General features: G+C 43.9%; 1 protein-coding gene and 1 long non-coding RNA gene across 5 annotated transcripts in view; one reads left to right on the top strand and one right to left on the bottom strand.

Annotated features, from left to right (window-relative positions):
• LOC306940467 overlaps nt 1-19,827 on the bottom strand; it is a 560,182-nt gene that overhangs the window by 363,683 nt on the left and 176,672 nt on the right. The window lies entirely within an intron of this gene.
• wasf1 (WASP family member 1) overlaps nt 1-19,827 on the top strand; it is a 111,228-nt gene that overhangs the window by 35,696 nt on the left and 55,705 nt on the right. For all 4 annotated transcript variants that reach the window (XR_013792122.1, XM_079526705.1, XM_079526704.1 and 1 more), the window contains exons 2-3: nt 13,958-14,113; nt 17,943-18,077. Coding sequence is in view for 3 of the 4 variants with exons in the window: in XM_079526705.1 (XP_079382831.1) it covers nt 13,981-14,113; nt 17,943-18,077 (268 nt within the window). In the remaining variant the exon portion in view is untranslated. The remainder of the gene's footprint in view (nt 1-13,957; nt 14,114-17,942; nt 18,078-19,827) is intronic.

The raw sequence follows: 19,827 nt of genomic DNA, 5'->3' as shown, positions 1-19,827 counted from the left end.
AACATAAACATAGTGTTGGAGGAGACACATTTTCCACATGTTAAATATTCCCCTCGCTCCTGGAACAGACATTGTGCAGGGTCTCTGATTGGTCAGAAATGTCTGACTCGGAGCGATCATCTGGAAGCTGTAGGCGACGTCTTGTTTGGTTTCATCCCCCGATGAGCCGTTACGGAGCAGGAGTTGGCCGGCTGCACTGTGTGGGTCTGTGAGCGTTGATTGACTATTAGCTGAAAGTGAAATAGACTACTAATGCTAAGAAAAAGCTTTATTGTTTGTTTCCCAGTTGGAAAAGCTCTTAAATTATTAGTAGGAACATTGGAAAGAAACGGGAGGCATACTATGGTCTGACGGAGCATTGGTTCGACATGCGTCCGCACCTCGGACTAGCGCCTGCTCCCGTGCTTGCGGTTATGGTTAGGTTAGGGGTTGAGGTGGGTTGTCAAACACATGCACTCAAAGAAACAGGACTATCACCAGAAGTTTTCTGGGTTTTTGTTTTAGTTTTTTTTAGGTTCTTTATTAAAGGATAATTTCAGACTAGAAGGCTTTCTTACCTTTATTTGTAGTTGGTACGTCCCCACCAAAGAGGTCCAGGTGTTATTTTGTGCAAAAGTGCATTATTGGCTATTTGTATTTCCCCTACCATAAGCCCTCAATGGGGGTTGGGTTTTTGTGCTAATTCGCTTATTTCCATCGAAATAAGTAGTAAAGTGTGCCGCTTGGGATACTATTTACATTATGAAGAGAGGATATATACATTTTTGAGCGATGGAAATAAGCGAATTAGCACAACAACCCAATGCCCCATTCAATTCAATGCAGTTCAATTCATTGAGGGCTTATGGTATAGGGAAATAGCCAATAATGCGCTTTTGCACAAAATAACACCTGGACCTCTTTGGTGGGGACGTAACTACAAATAAAGGTACGAAAGCCTTCTAGTCTGAAATTCTCCTTTAACATTTGCACATCACATATGGGTCAAATAAAATAAGTTCCCGCTCCGAAAGAGCCACAACCCTGGTATCTCGTACCGAAGTGTTCTGGTTTGAATGTCTTAGATCAGGGCTTCCCAAACCTTTAGATAGAACTTACAATATAACAATACATTATGAATGATCCACTTAAACCGTATTTAAATATTTGTGACAATTTGACTGACTCTATTGTCACCATTTTGGAAAATGTTTGAAAATTACAGATCTTGTATTGTTTTTTAACCCCCTGAAAGCTTTATTTGAAAAAACAAAATGTAGGGAATGAAAAAAAGGATATGTACTACTAAGTTGCGGCCCAGTGGTAGATACTTGTGTTGGAAACGTGTTGAGTGATGAGTGACGCTCATTCACACATTACCACTTGAACACCAGCATCCATTATACTGACGGGAACATTAGGCAACATTTGCAGACCTACAAGCTTTTTTTTTGGTGAAAAGATTTGGTGCAGACAGGACAAAAAAAGTCCAAGTACAGACTCGGGTCCAGTTTACTAAATCTAGACTAGGGTTGAAGTGGTTAAGCATTTTCTGTTGAGGTGTCCTGAGCAGGGCCAACGAGGTTGAATCGATGCAGTGGACCTTGTTGTCGGTGTGTCCAACGAGGCTGAACTTTTGGGCAGATGTGTGCATTTGTGAAATGACAAACATGAAGCAAGCAGCAGTGCCGTCACGGAGCCGCTGACAAAGAGCATGCATGGTCAGCAGCACAACACTTCCCTTGATCAATAACGAAAAACAAAACGGCCTAGTGGTTTCGAAAGCACCCCTGTGTGTAACGTTGAAGTATCTCGTTCTTTTTCTTTTGGCATGTCTCATTTAGCGGGACCCATATTTGTGCGTTGCTTTGAAATGCTCCGCTCTGTGAACTTTCCTATCGATCGATTTCTCATTAAAGCCGCTGTTGTTGTCACCGGCACGGACGGATCGAGGGCAGCTTCTTAAGTGTCTTTGCCTATATGCAGTTGACCTTTGTTTAGAGATTGCACCTGGTTAAGCTATGTCGTGTGTGTCGCCATCAACGCCATGGCATTGTCTCGTTATGTGCAGTGATGCGCTTGCTCAAACTGTCTTGTGTGGTTAAGTAAGTAGCTGAGGGAACCAACGGTTCCTGAGGCATGTAGCACACAGTTCAGGAGCTTCTCTATCTCATGTTTCCTTGGCGTGAGGCAGCTTGATGAACAAGTACACCCCGTGGACATTATGCTAGTATGTCAAGGACTTACCCCAGTTCAACTCTTAAGGCCGAGTGCCATGCAAGCAGGGAGGAACTGGCTACCATTTTATGAGGGACTCCAACGTCTGGCTTTTTTTTTTCTCTTTAGAGCACCTTTTACAGAGTAGCAGCCAAGTCTATGGACTTTTAAAGTTTGTTTAGAGCACTTTAACAAACATAGTAGCAGGCAAGTCTATGGACTGTTAATGTTTGTTTAGAGCACTTTAAACAAACATTAGGTACCGCATTAACAAACCGGTATTTTTCTGCGTACACACTTTTTTGAGGGGTGCTAGCCCTTCCTATATCCAGCTTTTAGTGTATGCGTTTGTTCACAAACTTTGTCCTACACAAAAGATAGCATTCCCATTAATTAATTAATGGAGAATTGTACGTCTTAGTGTCTGAGCAAATAGGCAGTGTCTATTTTTGTCCTACACAAAGATTAAATTACCATTGACCATTCTTTTCACCGCATTCGTTTTTCTCCTACTGGCCCTTCTTGTCTTGTTGTGTTCCTCCACATCCCTTCTGGTTTCTTCCTTCCATCCCTCTGAGAGGTGTTTTGTTTAGCAGAGGCCTGTGTGTGTGTTTGTATGTGTGTGTTTGTTGTGCTAGTAGTGTCCAGTAGGTTTTGCCAGCTTAAGCTTTCATATCGATCGGGGGATTGTGGCAACAGAGAACACGACGGTTTCGGCGGGGAGATTTGGGAGAATTAGAGCGGGGCAGATTAAACTGTCGGCGGTCCCAGGAGGAGGTAGGCGGTTTGTTTTGCTGGGCAAGAGGACGAGAGACAATGGCTCAATGGATGCTTGGTTGAACATCATAGCCTCATATCCCCGACTTAACAACATAGGCCTTTAAGCTGAAGACGGGCTGGACTTGGGTATGTTATGTTGAGTTAGTGGCAGCGGTGGCCGAACGGTTTGCGGAGCGGTCTTGATACCGGAAGGTCGCCAGTTCGTATCCCCGGACCGGCACGTTAAAATTACCACCGCTGAAGTGCCCTTGAGCAAGGCATTGAACCACTACCATGAAATGTTCTATGAGCAGGGCCTGGCTGTAAACAAGTATCTGATGCTTAGTCCAGTTACCCTGGGTAAATATAGTAACTTTGCTTTGCTTTGCTTAGTTGCACAAAGTGCACAGAGCCTTTTGGGCTACTAGTGCAGGTAGGGCTGGGCGATACGACTTCAACTCAACGTCACACTTATTGAAAACCGTTGCCTCCATGACGATTAATGAACAATTATTTCAGTAAACATATATACTGTAGTGTATTATTCAGTTATAAGTCTGTTACTGTTCTCTAAACTGCCTCCCCCTGGCCAGCCGGGGCGCCTGCTGTAGGGGAAAAGGAACTGGTTGGAATAACGTGTTCCTTCCACGCGCTACGTCCAACCGGGGAAACTCCCCACTGTCAGGCGAAAAAGAAAAAAACGTCTTGGACGCTTGTGCTTTGAAGGAAGCAGCATGAGGTCAGTCCGTTGCTCTCCCCAGGTTGGGGGAGGGTGTGTAGAGCCCCATTAGATTAACACTGGGTGAAAATAATGGGTTACAAAATCGTTGGATACAATAAAATAAGTCACTGAATACTGATGAATACGTTTGATCTAATATGGCAACATTTTATTCAACACTTTTAGGAGGAACACTTGAAGGAGGAACACTTGAAGGGAACCCCTTTTGGTGTTTTAACCATTGTTATAATTTAGCTATTGAAAAATAACAGACCTACAAGCTACGAGCTTGTAGGTCTGCTATTTTTGAAAAATCGTGAAAATATATATATTTTTTTAAATATTTTTTTTTTTTTTTTTTTTGAAAATAATTTGGGGACCCCCTAAAATAATTTGGCGAGCCCCAAGGGGGCAGGCAGACTTTCCAACGTTGAAGCTCTGGGTCCTAGTGGTAGGAGGAGGGACTACAGGCGGACCCGTGGATTCATGACCGGGAAACCCCGTGCAGCTGGGCTTTAACGTTGAGCGCTCAGTTGCCCTACGTCACTCAGGACCTCAAAGTTGAGGTCCTGGGAGGGACTTCCGGCAGTCTTCCGGGTGCTTCAAAACGCCACTGAGCAACTTCCACTGACATGAATAGCTGGGGGGGCGGAGCTTCGCGCTAGTTCAGTCTCTATTATATATATACTCTATGGCGAGCCCCCGAGGGGTCGCGACCCACGGGTTGAGACTAACCTCGCGTCACCATGCTTTCCACCTCGGAGGAAAGCCTGGTCTGTGTTACAAAATTGCCGTGTGAACCGGTCTGGAGCAGATGATATCTTTACGTCATGTTGTAGTCATTGTTTTGTAGTCATCGGGCAGGAACCATCATCTGGAACTTCCTTTCCCTCAAACCGGAAGAATAACAATAAAAGCTCTCGTAGCCTGCAGCTTTTATTGAGAAAAATCGGTTTGAGGGGAAAGGAAGTTCCAGATTGATGGTTCTTGCCTGATGACTACAGAACAATGACTACAACATGACGTAGCGATATCATAAACCCGAAAAGGAATGCTGCCCAGGCTAACTTTCTGCATTTTTGTACTTCCTGATTTTGGCATTGTGCTTCTGATTAGTTTAGCTTTTTGGACGTCCTGATTTTCTGCATGCAATAACTACTTTTTGGTTGTAAACTTAACTGCCTTAATAAATGAACTTCACTATATTGCTTGTGTCTCTGCAATTGGGTTCAGTAATTTCAGCAAACCGTGACAGTGCAGTGACCATAAATATGAACCCAGCAGAGCTAAAGCTTTTTCATAGAAAGGTGGTGGACATTTGAAAATGTGGTTTCTCATCTCTTGGCATCTCCACCTAAACTGTGCTGAACTCCAAGTGGAGATATCAATACAGCAGCAGTGGTTCAAGGACAGGCCAACATGAGTTAGCCATTTTGTCTCCCACCTGGATTTGGTGCGTGGGAAGCTTAAGGACTTTGAAAACGCCTCAATACCGTATGCTTCCCAGGACATGCTTCAAGTCCTTTGGTCTTATTTGTTTTTCACCCAGTGAATGCCACAGACGAATAACAGTCTAAGTCCACACTATTTATCCATAATGTATAAATGATAGATAAGGGGTCAGGACAACGAGGCCTTTTCGTGGAGGGGTCAGTCTGAAATTTGGACTTAGACTGTTTTTCGTCTGTGGTACTCTTATTATCTAATGTAATCCTGGGCGCTACACTTCCTCTGCCAACCTGGGGGGGGGGGGGGGGGGGCAGCGGACTGACCTCATGCCTCCTTCTATGCATGAGGAGTCCAAGCTGCTTCTTTTCACCTGACAGGGGGGAATTTCCCTGGCCGGACGTAGCGCGTGGAAGGAACACGTTATTCAGACCAGTTCCTTTCCCCCCCATCAGGCGCCCCGGCTGGCCAGGGGGAGGTAGCTTTAGAGACCAGGATTACTGCATGTTTTTGTGAGGGTACCTACCCTAGGGGACACGGGGAGAACATGCAAACTCCACACAGAAAGGCCCTTTCGCCAACCCCACCTCGGGTATGGGCACTGATGACGCGGAGGAGGGAACGCGCCCACAGTGCCCACAGCGTCCACAGCGTCCCCAGCGGGAATCGAACCCAGGACCTTCTAGCTGCACTACCGACTGTGCCACCGTGCCCCCCCTTTGGTCTTATTTTCATATTTCTGCAAACATTCTGTGAACATGCCTGTGTAGTGTGTACTCTGAGCCAGTTCAAGTCCAGGAGCCATATGAGGGTGCCCAGCACCCCGCTAGAAGACACTGACGTCGATTGGATGAATGGCCGTCTCAATATGACAGACTGACAGAGATTCCTGGCATTCAGATTTACAATGATGCTTGTACTGCACATTGAGGTTACAGAGTGCAACATTGACTAGAATATGTTGGCTCCATATTGAAGGATGTAAAACGATGCAGCCTGGGCCAACGGTGATTGATAGGTTTGTTGTTGTAGATATTGACTGGTTTATCAAGTCTAGTGCTGTTGCTTAGCTTCGGGCCTTGGCTTGACTTCCAATACCACCATTTGTCTCTCTCCCTTCCCCTCCCTCTCTCTATCTCCTTCTTTCTCTCTCCTTCCCTTCCTCCCTCTCTCCATCTCCTTCTTTCTCTCTCCTTCCCTCCCTCCCTGTCTGTATCTCTTTCTCTATCTTGCTCGCACACTATGCCTTGCTCTCTTTTTTTATCTTTCATTAATTCTCTCGGAGGGGAAACGAGTGAGGTAATTAATAAAAGATTTCTTGCGGGAACCTGGGACCGAGCTCTGTCACAACATGGAACTATCAGCCTCTCACTGTCGTGTGTGTGTGACGTGTGTGCGTGCGTGCGTGCGTGCGTGCGTGCGTGCGTGCGTGCGTGCGTGCGTGCGTGCGTGCGTGCGTGCGTGCGTGCGCGGATTGCAGAATGTATTCTGCCACTTTGGAGCCTGATTGCACATCAGGCGACCACAGCCTGATAAGTCCTGGGGAGTGAAAATACACACACACACACACACACACACACACACACACACACACACACACACACACACACACACACACACACAGAGTAAGTGGGTTCAGAGGAGAATCTGGACAGCAGCAGATGTTCGCTGTTGTTTCCTGTTCTTTTATTCTGTAGCAGAATCTATATTTTGCAATAGTTGTGATACATTATTCAAAGGACAATAATATAAAACTGCAGGCCTCCATGTAAAACACTTGACATTTCTCCAATTGCGTCTGCGTTTTCCCATCCCACTTATAGATTGTTTGTTTTGGTCCTTCGTATCCTTTTTTCCTTTAGAAAAAGCCAGTTTTTTGCTGTCCTCACAGAAATAATGACGACCACAGTCACCTCACAGCTAGAAGGTCCTGAGTTCGATTCCCGCTGGGGACGCTGTGGGCACTGGAGGCGTGTTCTCTCCTCCGCGTCCTCAGTGCCCATCAGGGCCGCGGGAAGGTATTTACAGTAGGAGGTGCTGAGCGTTTAGGAGGGGGTGCGCACGTGTAAGCGTGCGCCGCAAAATGCGCGCGCACACACCTCGTGCACGCACATTTGTGCATTTTTTTACACGGAAAAGTGGCTTTTACTTTCCTATATATAGTTTATATACTATAATAACCATCTGCCTCCCGTGCCGCAGTGAACTAACGCTACGCTTGATTTTTGTCACGGACATACAAAATAAATGGTCAATAATTTTACCAGAAACCCAAATAGCTAGCCCTAAATGTATACAAATGGCCTCATAATGTGCCATAGTGACTATGCCTGTGTGTCATTGTCTCATTGTGGGTATGACATCTATTTAGCCCTTGCCTTTTCATCTTATTATAGACCACTAATTCAAATGTGTAGGCTATAATTATGAAAAAAATCTAACAATAATAAAAACATTATTTATGATTAACATACTGATGATTGCACCTGACTTGATGAGGCAAAATGGTTGAAATTCTTCCATGTACACAAATACATATGGCTGAGATTTCAGTTCTTTATTTCTTGTTCTCAGTTCTCTGTTTGCTGGAAAGTTCTAGTCAAATGGTTTGTCCGCAAACGTCTTTCCAAGTTCTCTTTCTTCACCATCACTGTTCAGTTCTTGCTGATGAGACAAATAATTACAGTAGAATAATGATGAGAGAGCTCTATCCAATTCCATGTATGGTACACAAATACATATGGCTGAGATTTCACTTCTTTATTTCTTGTTCTCAGTTCTCTGTTTGCTGGAAAGTTCTAGTCAAATGATTTGTGGTTTGCCACCAAGTTCCCTTTATTCACTATCACTGCATATAGTTGTACAATATGTCTTTTGTGTCATGCCGTCGGTTCCCAAACTCATTTAACTGATGTCTTGTCTCATTAGTAGTAGCTAATAATAAACAGGTCAATCCTTTGTTAATTCACTCTATCCCACTCATTTGTTAGTTTCAAGAGTAGTAGTGGTTTCCGTTAAGGTGAACAAGTATTCAATGTTGATGAGAAAGTCTTAGAACATGCACACCGGTAGGTGGTGTGATGTAAGGAATTATGCCAGTGGAACAATGAAAGAGCAACAATGAAAGGCAGCTATTAGCAAACATTACTTCTAGCTGTCTGTCTTGTCTTGCATCCTCACCTGACATTAATGAGCATGTCATCCCGACACTTCACCAGTCACCAAAATAATTCAAACTAATTATTTAAATATTTTGATATATTGTAGACATTATAACCAACATAAGAAATGTCACAGACATGGACAAGTCTTGCCAGTCTTGTACGGACATGTTGATGACCCCTGGAACAAACAGACACATGCAATTAACCAGAATTAGGCGCCGATACTGTGATACATACAGCATACTTATTAGGCATAGTAACAGAAATCTGAACATAGTTTTGAACATATACATAAAATGATTTTTTCTAAAATTATTCATCTTCCCCTCCTGTCCGATGGGGGGAGGGGGGGGGGGCTGTGCCTGGGGGGAGGAGGTGCTCCAGCCCCTCCAGCACCTATACTTCCCTCAGCCATGGTGCCCATACCCGAGGCGGGGTTGGCAAAACAACCTCTCTGTGTGGAGTTTGCATGTTCTCCCGGTGTCCCCTAGGGTAGGTACCCTCACAAAAAACATGCAGTAATCCTGGTCTCTAACCTGCCTCCCCCTGGCCAGCCAGGGCGCCTGATGGAGGGGAAAGGAACTGGTTGGAATAACGTGTTCCTTGGTTGACAGAGGGAGTGTAGCGCCCAGGATTACATTAGATAATTGACACTGGGTGAAAAAATGGGTTACAAAATTGTGGGATAAAATGTAGAATTATAAAAGAAATAATGACCAACTACTGGGGTTTACCTCACAATGTTCATTGTGATGCTAAGAAAACCATATTGATTATTCAGATAATGGTTCTATTAAATACGTTTATACCGGTGAAATAAAATTAGCTGATGTTGCAAACTTTGCCATGATAAGATAACGATTCCATTCAGTGGCCTACGATTGATATGAGATGATATCTCAGAGTTTACCATTAAGCGACAAACGCTAGTAACGATCGTTGCCCATTCCTATAGTGCCATACAGTTGGAGGCCATCGATATTGTCCTTTTCTTTTTGCTGAGGTTTGGGTGATCTGCGCAAAAGGACAGTTAACCCATTTTGGGCGGGAACCCCTTTTGGTGTTTTAAACATTATGTTATAATTTAGCTATTGAAAAATAGCAGATTTTTTAAAATTTTGAGGTCAGGCCTAAATGGGTCAAATGATAAGGGACAATATCGGTGGCACCCAACTGTATAGTGCCATACAGTATATCAAGACTTCTACACACTGCTAGGACACTGTCGTCATCCATGCAGCTTGTGCTTCCATTTGGGACATTAAGTGTCCATTAAGGCGTTTGTTTTAGGCTTTACTATAATTAAAACGTATCGATCTAAAACAATTCCTTAATAATGTGCTGATCAATATTCAATATGACAACCCTAGTGATTACATCCCTGCCAATTACATTTGCTCAATGAAGAGATGAAAGAAGGCAAGAGAAGAAAACAGGTTGTGTGTGTGTGTGTGTGTGTGTGTGTGTGTGTGTGTGTGTGTGTGTGTGTGTGTGTGTGTGTGTGTGTGTGTGTGTGTGTGTGTGTGTGTGTGTGTGTGTGTGTGTGTGTGTGTGTGTGTGTGTGTGTGTGTGTGTGTGTGTGTGAAGACGTGGGTGCATTAGTTTTGAATGAGTGTGTGTTTGTGTGTGAATGAGTGTGTGTGTTTGTGTGTGTACGCACGCACGCAATAAAGAGACCAATTGAAGTGAGATTAATCTCTCACAAGAAGAGGGCGTCTTGTTATTGCAGAGATGGGCAAGGATTTGCGGGTTGTGTTTGGGTTTGTGCCGTCAAACATTGCCCGCACACCTCGTATACAAACCACTTTAACTAAGGCTTAAGACGCACGCGGGACTCTTTTTCTTCCCTTTTGTGGTCCTTTCTTAGATGTTGTTTCTGAGATTGATGACTCACCTCAGAAGAGCCTGCTTCAGCCCTCCTCTCACCGCCATCCATCCATAGCCGGGTCCTTTCCTAGAACCTTTTCTGTCCTACGTTTGTTTGAGTGGTGTAAACCACTCCTACAACTGGCTTTGTTAGTTTACGTGTCTGTCCGTACCAAAAAAAATGAGCATGGTTGCTATGGTCACCCAGTTCACCCGGGTGTGATTTCATTACGTCAGACATTACGTCAGACCACAGTTGATCAGTCTATATAAGACCTTACACCACTCAGTTCACACGGGTGTGATTTTTTTTTCTTTTTTCACAATCGATAATCACGTCTGTTCCTGTATGTACGCCAGCATTGAATATGTCAGGATAGACCTGAGGCCGATTCTTAAAAACTCCCTTCTAAATCCTGACACATCTTATAGTTTTCTGAAAAAAACTGCACATAATTATTTATTCAAAAATGACAAATGATGTTGCTAACTTGCTATATACTGTACATGGCAACAATAAACTGAAAAATGGCTTCCCGTCTTGAAAGGTAAAACCACCAAGAAGGGGTTCCCGTCCTTAAAAGCATCAGCCTTCTTCTATTCACGGTTAAACTGAGTGTGCTTAACCCATTTTGGGCGGGAACCCCTTTTGGTGTTTTAAACATTATGTTATAATTTAGCTATTGAAAAATAGCAGATCTACAAGCTCATAGCGCGCCACCGAGTGGCGCGCTACGAGCTTGTAGGTCTGCTATTTTTTGAAAAATCGTTAAAATGTGCCTCAAGTCTTTCAGAAAATTGTCATGATTTAGAAAACATATTTTTTTTTAATTTCGACGTCAGGCCCTGAACGGGTTAACATCCCACTCTCTGTTCTATTTCCGTGGCTCCGTCGATCAGTCGGCCCATTTCAGCACCTGATCTCCTTCTAATTAGAGAGAACATTTGCAACGGAGAGTCCCGTTAGTGTTATGACTAACGGATGTGGTCTGTCTCAACAGGGAGAGAAGCTGTTGGCGCTTTATAATTGTCTGTCTCCTCTCTTCTACCCCCCACCCCCCGCCTCCCCCCGGCGTCTGTTTTGACTTTCATCCTCGTTAGTCAGATATGTCACTTTCTGTTAGCGTTAGCACACGTCTTCAAAAAGGCCAACCCCTTGTGAATTTTAGGGAACAACAATTCTCATCTTTGCACGGAGAAACGTACCCCTCTGGTCACTAAACTCCCTCCGCTAATTAAGGATCACGCAAATATCGCTAACACTGAAGACATTTTTGTTTTCTCCTAATGTTTCCCCCCCCGTTTGTGTACTTGTGCCACCGTGTACGTGGTAGCGGTGGCCGAACGGATTGCGGAGTGGTCTTGATACCGGAAGGTCGCCAGTTCGAATCAGCGGTCCGACACGTTAAAATTACCACTGCTGAAGTGCCCTTGAACAAGGCATTGAACCACTACGATGAAATGTTCTATGAGCAGGGCCTGGCTGGAAACAAGTTCTTGAGCTTAGCCCAGATACCCTTAGTAATCATTTCATTTCATTTCATTTCATTACTGCAGTCCCTGTCGCTGCCAACCCTGGTAGAGGACGTAGACAAGCCCATGTATGGGTCATTATTTGACCTTCTTCACGTCATCGCTGTGTATCGGCACTCGTGCAGCCAATGTCTTTAACCCATTTTAGACCTGAGAAAAGATTCTACAAATGGCTTCTAAATCCTGACAGTTTTCTGAAAAACCCATGTTTCTATGTCAAGGACCCCCAAAAATATATGTAATTGGCCGCTGACCCTCATCTGAAAATATGTTGTTCCAGGGACACCCCCCTGAAGCAAAGATTTGAGTTAAAAATGTTCACTCTGAAAGAATATTTATTCAAAAAGAGCAGACCTACAAGCTCATAGCGCGGCTATGAGCTTGCAGATCTGCTATTTTTCAATAGCTAAAGTATAACATAATGCTTATGTTATAGGCCCAGGCGGTGGCGTAACCGTCTGGGCACCCGACTGGTAATCCAGTCGCAGTGTGCCGCGGGTTCGACTCCCGAGCCCGACACAGCCTTTACTGCATGTCTTCCCCCATCTCTCTCCCGTTTCCTGTCAGCCTACTGTCTGTCCCTTCAAAAACCAATAAAAGGCGTAAGCCGCAAAAAAGAATATCTTTAAAAAAAAAAACACCGCCCAAAATGGGTTAACCACTTTCAACCTTTCTGTCCCTATATATTCCGGGCATGCCATTGTTGGTGAAAATATTGTAATGTTTTCAAAACGTTTCAAAAACAGCTGACCGACAAGCTCACTTGTTGGGATAGATTATGTATCTATTATTTTATTAAATTGTCGATTAATATCAACGCATGTTTTATAATCGGTTATATCGATTAGTTACACTAAAGCGGTGCCCGGTGGGCACTGGCCTATACTTGGAACGATGCGAAGTTGGAAATGCATGCAATCCACACCCAGTTATTTGTCTGTGTCCCTTTTATTATGCCCATATATGCAGGCCAAAGCATTAGCATGGCTGAGCAGGCAGGAAGAGCGTGACAGTAGCGATGCATGATGATGATGATGATGGTGGTGGTGATGATGATGATGATGATGATGATGATGATGAGAATGATGATGATGAGAATGACAAAGGTTAGAGGACGACACTGACAGCCAGCATGGCTGTTGATAGTATTCGTGACAGAACTGTTTCACTCTTTTAACCACGTAGATTCTGTTCATCCACGTAGACTCACACTCGCACTGCATTCCTGCCAATAGTGATTTTTGACGCACGCACGCACATTTATTTGAGCACTGTACAATTTTGAGGTATTTTTGTACTTCTACTCCACTATACAGCTCAGAGGCAAATATTGTACTTTTACTCCACTACCATAATTTGAAGAGTTTAGTTACTTTGTAGATTTTGATTCTTACTATACAAAACATTCATTAACCACTTCAGCCCTACTAAAACTGTTACAATTACCTCTTGGTCAGGAATTTATTCCAAGATTGGCCATTTTTGTGATAATTGGCAGCCATTTGGGATTAATGCAATTAAATGTATTTCTGCAACTGGGATTTCTTGGGACATTTAGTATGTTGTTCTAGCCACCTCTCAGAAATGATGTGTGGTGTAAAAAAAATCTGTTGCAATTTCTCTCATGTGAAACGCTAGTTTGCCTGGACTATAATATATTCCAGGCTATTTTCAAATGGCCCAAATCTATTTATTATATAGATTTCGGCCATTTGAAAATAGCCGATCTTCAAGCTCACAATGCGCCGCGATGGGAAATGGGACCTTCTGTATTATGAGTACTTTCTACTGGTTTCTACCTTTGGTATTTTAAGTACATTTTGATACCAATACTTTTGTACTTTTACTCAAGTAAAATTTGAATTTTAGCTGAGTATTTCTACATGCAGTATTGATACTTTTACTCAAGTAAAGAATGTGAGTACTTTTTCTCCCACCACTGCGTGCACCCCACACACACACACACACACACACACACACACACCCCCACCCCCTCTACTCTGTTGTGATCATTTTGGTGCAATGATAGCAAGGCAATCAATGTAACGACTCCGAGGGCCATTATTTCCCCTCTATCCTCGCTGCCTACAGTAGCTCTTCTGTCTGACCTAATGGGGTTCATAGTACCATGACGGATAAAGAAGGCTCAAGGAAGCAAGGCTTGGTGCACTAATAAAGCCTCCTCTCCTCTCCTCTCCTCTCCTCTCCTCTCCTCTCCTCTCCTCTCCTCTCCCCTCCCCTCCTCTCCTCTCCTCTCCTCTCCTCTCCTCAGGTTAGCGGTATTGCTGCAGAAAGATGCCGCTGGTGAAGCGCAGCATTGAGCCCAGGCACCTGTGCCACACGGTGCTGCCCAGAAACATCAAGAATGAGCTGGAGTGCGTGACCAACATCTCTCTGGCCAACGTCATCCGCCAACTCAGCAGCCTCAGTCAGTGCCACGGATACGTGCACGCACGCACACACACACACACACACACACACACACACACACACACACACACACACACACACACACTTATATGGGTGCACATAAATCCCATGTAAATGGGAAACGGTTAGTGTCGAGGACACACTACGCAAGCGGCACTGCATGCCAAAACCTAATGGTGTGTCCAGCTCTGCGTGCTTTGCACGGGGAAATCAATGCCTACTTTTAGTAGGACATTATAAGCTGCTGCAATAACCCCACCGCACTGCAAAGGCACAGGGACCTACTCTAAGTAATGAAACTGCTGAAAACTAAAAAGCATGCATTTCAAATACTTTCAAAAGGTTGACTACACCTTATACACCACCCATTTTTCACTCAGACGATTAGCTCACCAGGCAAATGTCTGGTAGATGAAAGATTATACCTGCCAAAACACTATAGCCAAAACATAAAATGTTAAATGTATACAGCATAATGTGGCATGTATGCAATTAATCTGCATAATAATTAGATATTATGGTGGTGATTGTAAAGTCGGGGTCACATTTCTTTTTTTAAAGGTATATTCAGTGATTTGACTTAATTCAAATATCACTTTTTTTTTCTTTTTTTTTAATAATCCTCCCTACTATAGAGTGTGCTGACCATATAAGGAGTTCCTCCCTGTCCCCAGTGAGCCCCTGGGGTCAAAAAACCCTAGTTTCAGTTTTGGTGGCGGGTGGCAAAACCTTCATCCAATCAGGATGAGTGGGGCCTTCCTCCAATCATGATCGAGTGGGGGCGGGCCTTGGTGCACATGCTGTTGGCCTGTTGCACTTCCCCCCACTGTAGAGCGTGCATGTGCACATTTTGTTACCGGGGCGGACTGGGTGGTTTTCCAAATCACCCAAATCACTGAAATGCTCCTTTAAATACACGTTGGTAGAGGTTTTAGGTTGTGTAGATACCACCATGCCATGGTTTTACTCCAAATATTGACGAGATGTCTTCAATAGTTTTTAGATTTCTTTTTGATCAAATTGAATTTACGATTTGAATTAGAAAGAAGATCTGGTAAGAATGTTCCATGAATGAAATCACTGTCTTTGTTATTGCACATGTAAGCTGTGATAATATATTCATGAATCGTAAACAATCCAAAACTCTACCAAAGATGAATTGTGCTACCACTAAATAGCCTTAAAACAATCCTAGATGTAAAACTAAATGTCATGCTTCTTCAATCGGAAATGATGAGTTACAATCATTGTATGGAGATCGCGTGATATGTGTTATTAACACTTTGACTACTAAACCCGAGTTGCTCGAGTTAATTAATTGTAGAACGCTTTCCCTGCGATTCGCGAGTTGCACAAGTTTTCATTGTTTAATCCACGTTTGAATCAGTTTTAAGTCATACAGGCAATCCACCGGACAGAATGGGATATGAGACACGTTTTGATGACGTCATCGCAAAAAGGTCCGTCGCTCCGGGGTGCAAAGGGTTATGGGAAATTGAGTCCCCGTTCATTACAATGGAGGGGGTGGAACAGAGCGGAGCGCTTCCTGCTCCGTTCTGTTGTTGTGATCGGCACTTTGGAATATTATTATAATATTTCAACACTACAACAAGCAATTACACCGTTTTAAAGTGGATTTTCATGACAAGCAACTCAGTGGTCGGTGCAGTGGCTGTTCAAAGGTAACTTTAAACTTAGGCAGTCTAGCCTAAAAGACGGCCGTAAATGGTCCGCAGTTATCCTGTTAAATATGTTTAAAGTGTATGTGCACATCGGAAATATATCACATTCGGAGGTAGACAAGTTACGGACACTCCAACACTAATGCTGCGTTCAGACAGGCAGATGCAAAGATAAAGTCTACCATTCATTTTCAATGGAAGCCAGCGACGTGAAGCTACAACGCAAATCTGACGTTTGTAGCTGCTGCAAAAGATACAAAGACAGATACAAAGCTACACATTGAAGTTGAGCTGTGTTCAACTTCCAGGTGCAAATATACAATACAAAGCTACAAACTGTAGCTGCAATGACGCAGGGAAGCGAGAACGAATCTAATTGATTTGTTTTTTTGTTGTTCTTCAACCCGTTCAAACGAGCATCATAAACAGCTGTGCATATGAGACTGAGCCGAGCCGACTGAGAGGCTGGGCTAGCAGTTTGCATGGGACATTTGTGGTCGTTGTGGCTAAATCTGTCTTTAAAAAAGTATGAAATGTCTTGGTTAGAGTGAAATTGAGTTGACATGTTTTTTTTTCTTTTTCTTTTTTAGGGTAACTGTTTAATGTAATCGCAATATTACACTCGAGGGTGTGCTTTACCGACGCTATTGGCACTTCAGTGACGCTTGTGGAACACAGAGCCATAGAGTATAGACAGAGTTGCGACATTGAGGGGCCAGAAAACAGCCAGGTCACGTGGTTCATGTACTCGCGCGAGCCCATACACTCTAATGCATTCCGTAAACTTCCGGTGTCCCTATTCGCCGATAGAAGTCTATGTAGAAGAGCCGCATTGGACTGGCTCCCTGAAGTGAACGGAGTTGTCGTAACTCTGTCTTTCTATATGGCTCTGGTGGACAAATATGCTGTGTATCATCTTTGTATCTGCGGTGTATCTTTGCATCTTTGTATCTTTTGCATCTGCTCGTGTGAACGCACCATAAGACATTACTCAGTGGTATGTAGATGAGAACATGAGATCTAGAGCGCCACTGAGGCTGATGTTCTGTTACAAAACGTACTCGTGCTGAGCACGAGTACAGGCAAAACATGTGCCTGAGCTATGAGCCACAACAAGGCTGATATCTTCCTAAGCACTGAACCATCAATGCAGCTATTTTGTGGCATAACAATATAACCCGCCAAAGTGTCGGGTGGTTTCTGAAATGTGCACGCCAAATGAGAAATCTACCCACATTCGGAGCTTGTTGGCTGGTGTTCATTTCAGACCCTGCTCTCAGAATTAAATTGAACTGAAAATTGTACTGTGTGAAGAAGCTCTTCACACAAATTATCACAAATTATCACAAATTTGCAAGCTAAAATGATTTAGAACATTTATAGCCTAGCCGGATTCAAATTTGACTTCTTGATTTAAACAAGGTTTTCAAAGTGAGTAGTAAAGCAGTTGATGTTGGTCCAGTCAGTACCGTGATTTAGCCTGAGAGAGCCCTGTGCTTTTAGCCTGAGAGAGCCCTGTGCTTTTCTTGGCATAGAGGGGCGGATCAAACTAGCGCTGGAGACCGACGCCGACAGTATAGAGCGTCGCAGTCCCGCCCCCTACCATGGACCAGGAAATGAATACCAATGCATTTTTCCCATAGACATTTCAAAAAGTATTTATTTAAAGACAGTTACGCCGCGGACAAAGCCAACTCGAGTCGTGACAACTCATGACAACACAAACAATATTTTGGACCAAACAAATAATTACAAAGAAGAAAAACAACAACAAAAAGTGTTGTAACCTGCCGTTTTTTTCTTCTTTCTAATTATTTGTTCGGCCCAAAAAATTGTGTTTGTTGTCATGATTTGTCACGACTCGAGTTGGCTTTGTCCGCGGCGTAAACGTCTTTAAATAAATACTTTCTGAAATGTCTATGAGGAAAATGAACGGAGAATCATTTCCTGGTCCATGGTACGCTCTATAGCCCCTCTATAGCGACGCTCTATAGCCCCCCCGGGGGCTATACTGTGATGGACTCACGCATCTCATGGGAAGAGAGAGAACTGTTAAAGTTGTGTATTTGTGAACAGCTCTGCGTATGTGTTGTATCACACTGTGTGTGTGTGTGTGTGCGTGCGTGTGCGTGTGCGTGTGTGTAGGCAAGTATGCAGAGGACCTGTTTGGGGAGCTGTTCAACGAGGCCCACACGTTCTCTTTCCGCGTCAACTCCCTGCAGGAGCGCGTCGACCGTCTCTCCATCAGCGTGACACAGTTGGACCCCAAAGAGGAGGAACGTGAGTTACCTATGCACACACGCACATGTGCACACACACACACACACACACACACACGACACGTTACTTTCTCAAACGTTATCACTTCCCCCCCCCCCCCCTCCCCCAGTCCCCAGGCACTGTGTGTGACTGAATAAAAATGAGCACGCCCACAGTGAAATCATCAGTGTTAATATGAAAATGGACCATGGTTCACTTGGGTTCAACTTTTACTGTGCGTGCGTGCGTGCGTGCATGCCTGCGTGCGTGCGTGTGTGCGTGCGTGCGTGCGTGCGAGTGTACAACGTATCTCCCCTCCCTGCAGTGTTAATGGCCATTATTAGAGGAACAGGCAGCTATGAGGCGGTGTCATTTTTCATCCTCCCTCCGCTGAAACAATCCCGGGCCTCCGTTCAGAGGTTCTACTCAGGCCAGACTCCCACCAACACCACCCCCCACAAGCCCCTCCTTGTGGGGGGAAATTGGATCTATGGGAGGAGGACCCAATCTGTTTGTGAGCGCTAATAAAAAAAAAGGAGCTGGATAATAGGCAGGGACTGTCAGGTAAAATGGGTTTTCCTGTGGAGGGCAGAGAGAGAGCGAGAGCATAGTGGGTACAGTATAGGTCGCGAGAGGGAGAAGAGAGAGACTACAACGAGGCAATGCCACGCTCCATGGCGCCGCATGGATTTCCCTTGGGCCAGTAGGGATGTTTACGGCATTGCACAAAGCTTCTCAAGCTGCCTCCTTGCTTGGCAATAATACTCTCACCGTGCCTGGTTCTCCACACAAGCACAAACGCTTGACAAGATCAAGGCCTTGACAAGATCATCTAGTGCTGGAGCAAAGGAATTGTGTGTTTGAAGATTGAAAATGTCATGGATGCTATTTCACTTCAATAAAAGGAGAGATCACACCAATTTGAAACGAGCAAAATGTTTATTTTTGTGTGATTTAGACTTTAATGAGGTGGAGCTGGGGATGCAGGTTGCTTGGTCACTGGCTGAAAGGAGAATGGCAGGTTAGCGGCCGAGGTATTTGATAGAACGGAGCCCAATCGCTGATTGGCTGGCTGCAGAATGCAGATTGGTTGTAGAATTCGATTGGTTAGTACTAGTGCTCATGCTTGGATTTGTGAATGAAAGAATGTTTGACAGCGTGGGAAAACGGAAGTGACGCGGACTAGAGCCTAGTAGCCTACCAATGCTGTTAATCCTATATACTATAGGACTAGAGCCTACCAATGCTGTTAATCCTATATACTATAGGACTATATCCTACCAATGCTGTTAATCCTATATACTATAGGACTAGAGCCTACCAATGCTGTTAATCCTATATACTGTAAGACTAGAGCCTACCAATGCTGTTAATCCTATATACTATAGGACTATAGCCTACCAATGCTGTTAATCCTATATATACTATAGGACTATAGCCTACCAATGCTGTTAATCCTATATATACTATAGGACTATAGCCTACCAATGCTGTTAATCCTATATATACTATAGGACTAGAGCCTACCAATGCTGTTAATCCTATATACTATAGGACTATAGCCTACCAATGCTGTTAATCCTATATATACTATAGGACTATAGCCTACCAATGCTGTTAATCCTATATATACTATAGGACTAGAGCCTACCAATGCTGTTAATCCTATATACTATAGGACTATAGCCTACCAATGCTGTTAATCCTATATACTATAGGACTAGAGCCCGAATGAAAGCACAAGAGATCTCTGAATTTGCACTTAGAGCTA

The sequence above is a fragment of the Electrona antarctica genome, assembly GCF_951216825.1.
Source record: "Electrona antarctica genome assembly, chromosome: 17".
NCBI lineage: Eukaryota > Metazoa > Chordata > Actinopteri > Myctophiformes > Myctophidae > Electrona > Electrona antarctica.
Note: the sequence above shows the minus strand (reverse complement) of the source record. Positions and strands in the feature narration are given on the sequence as shown.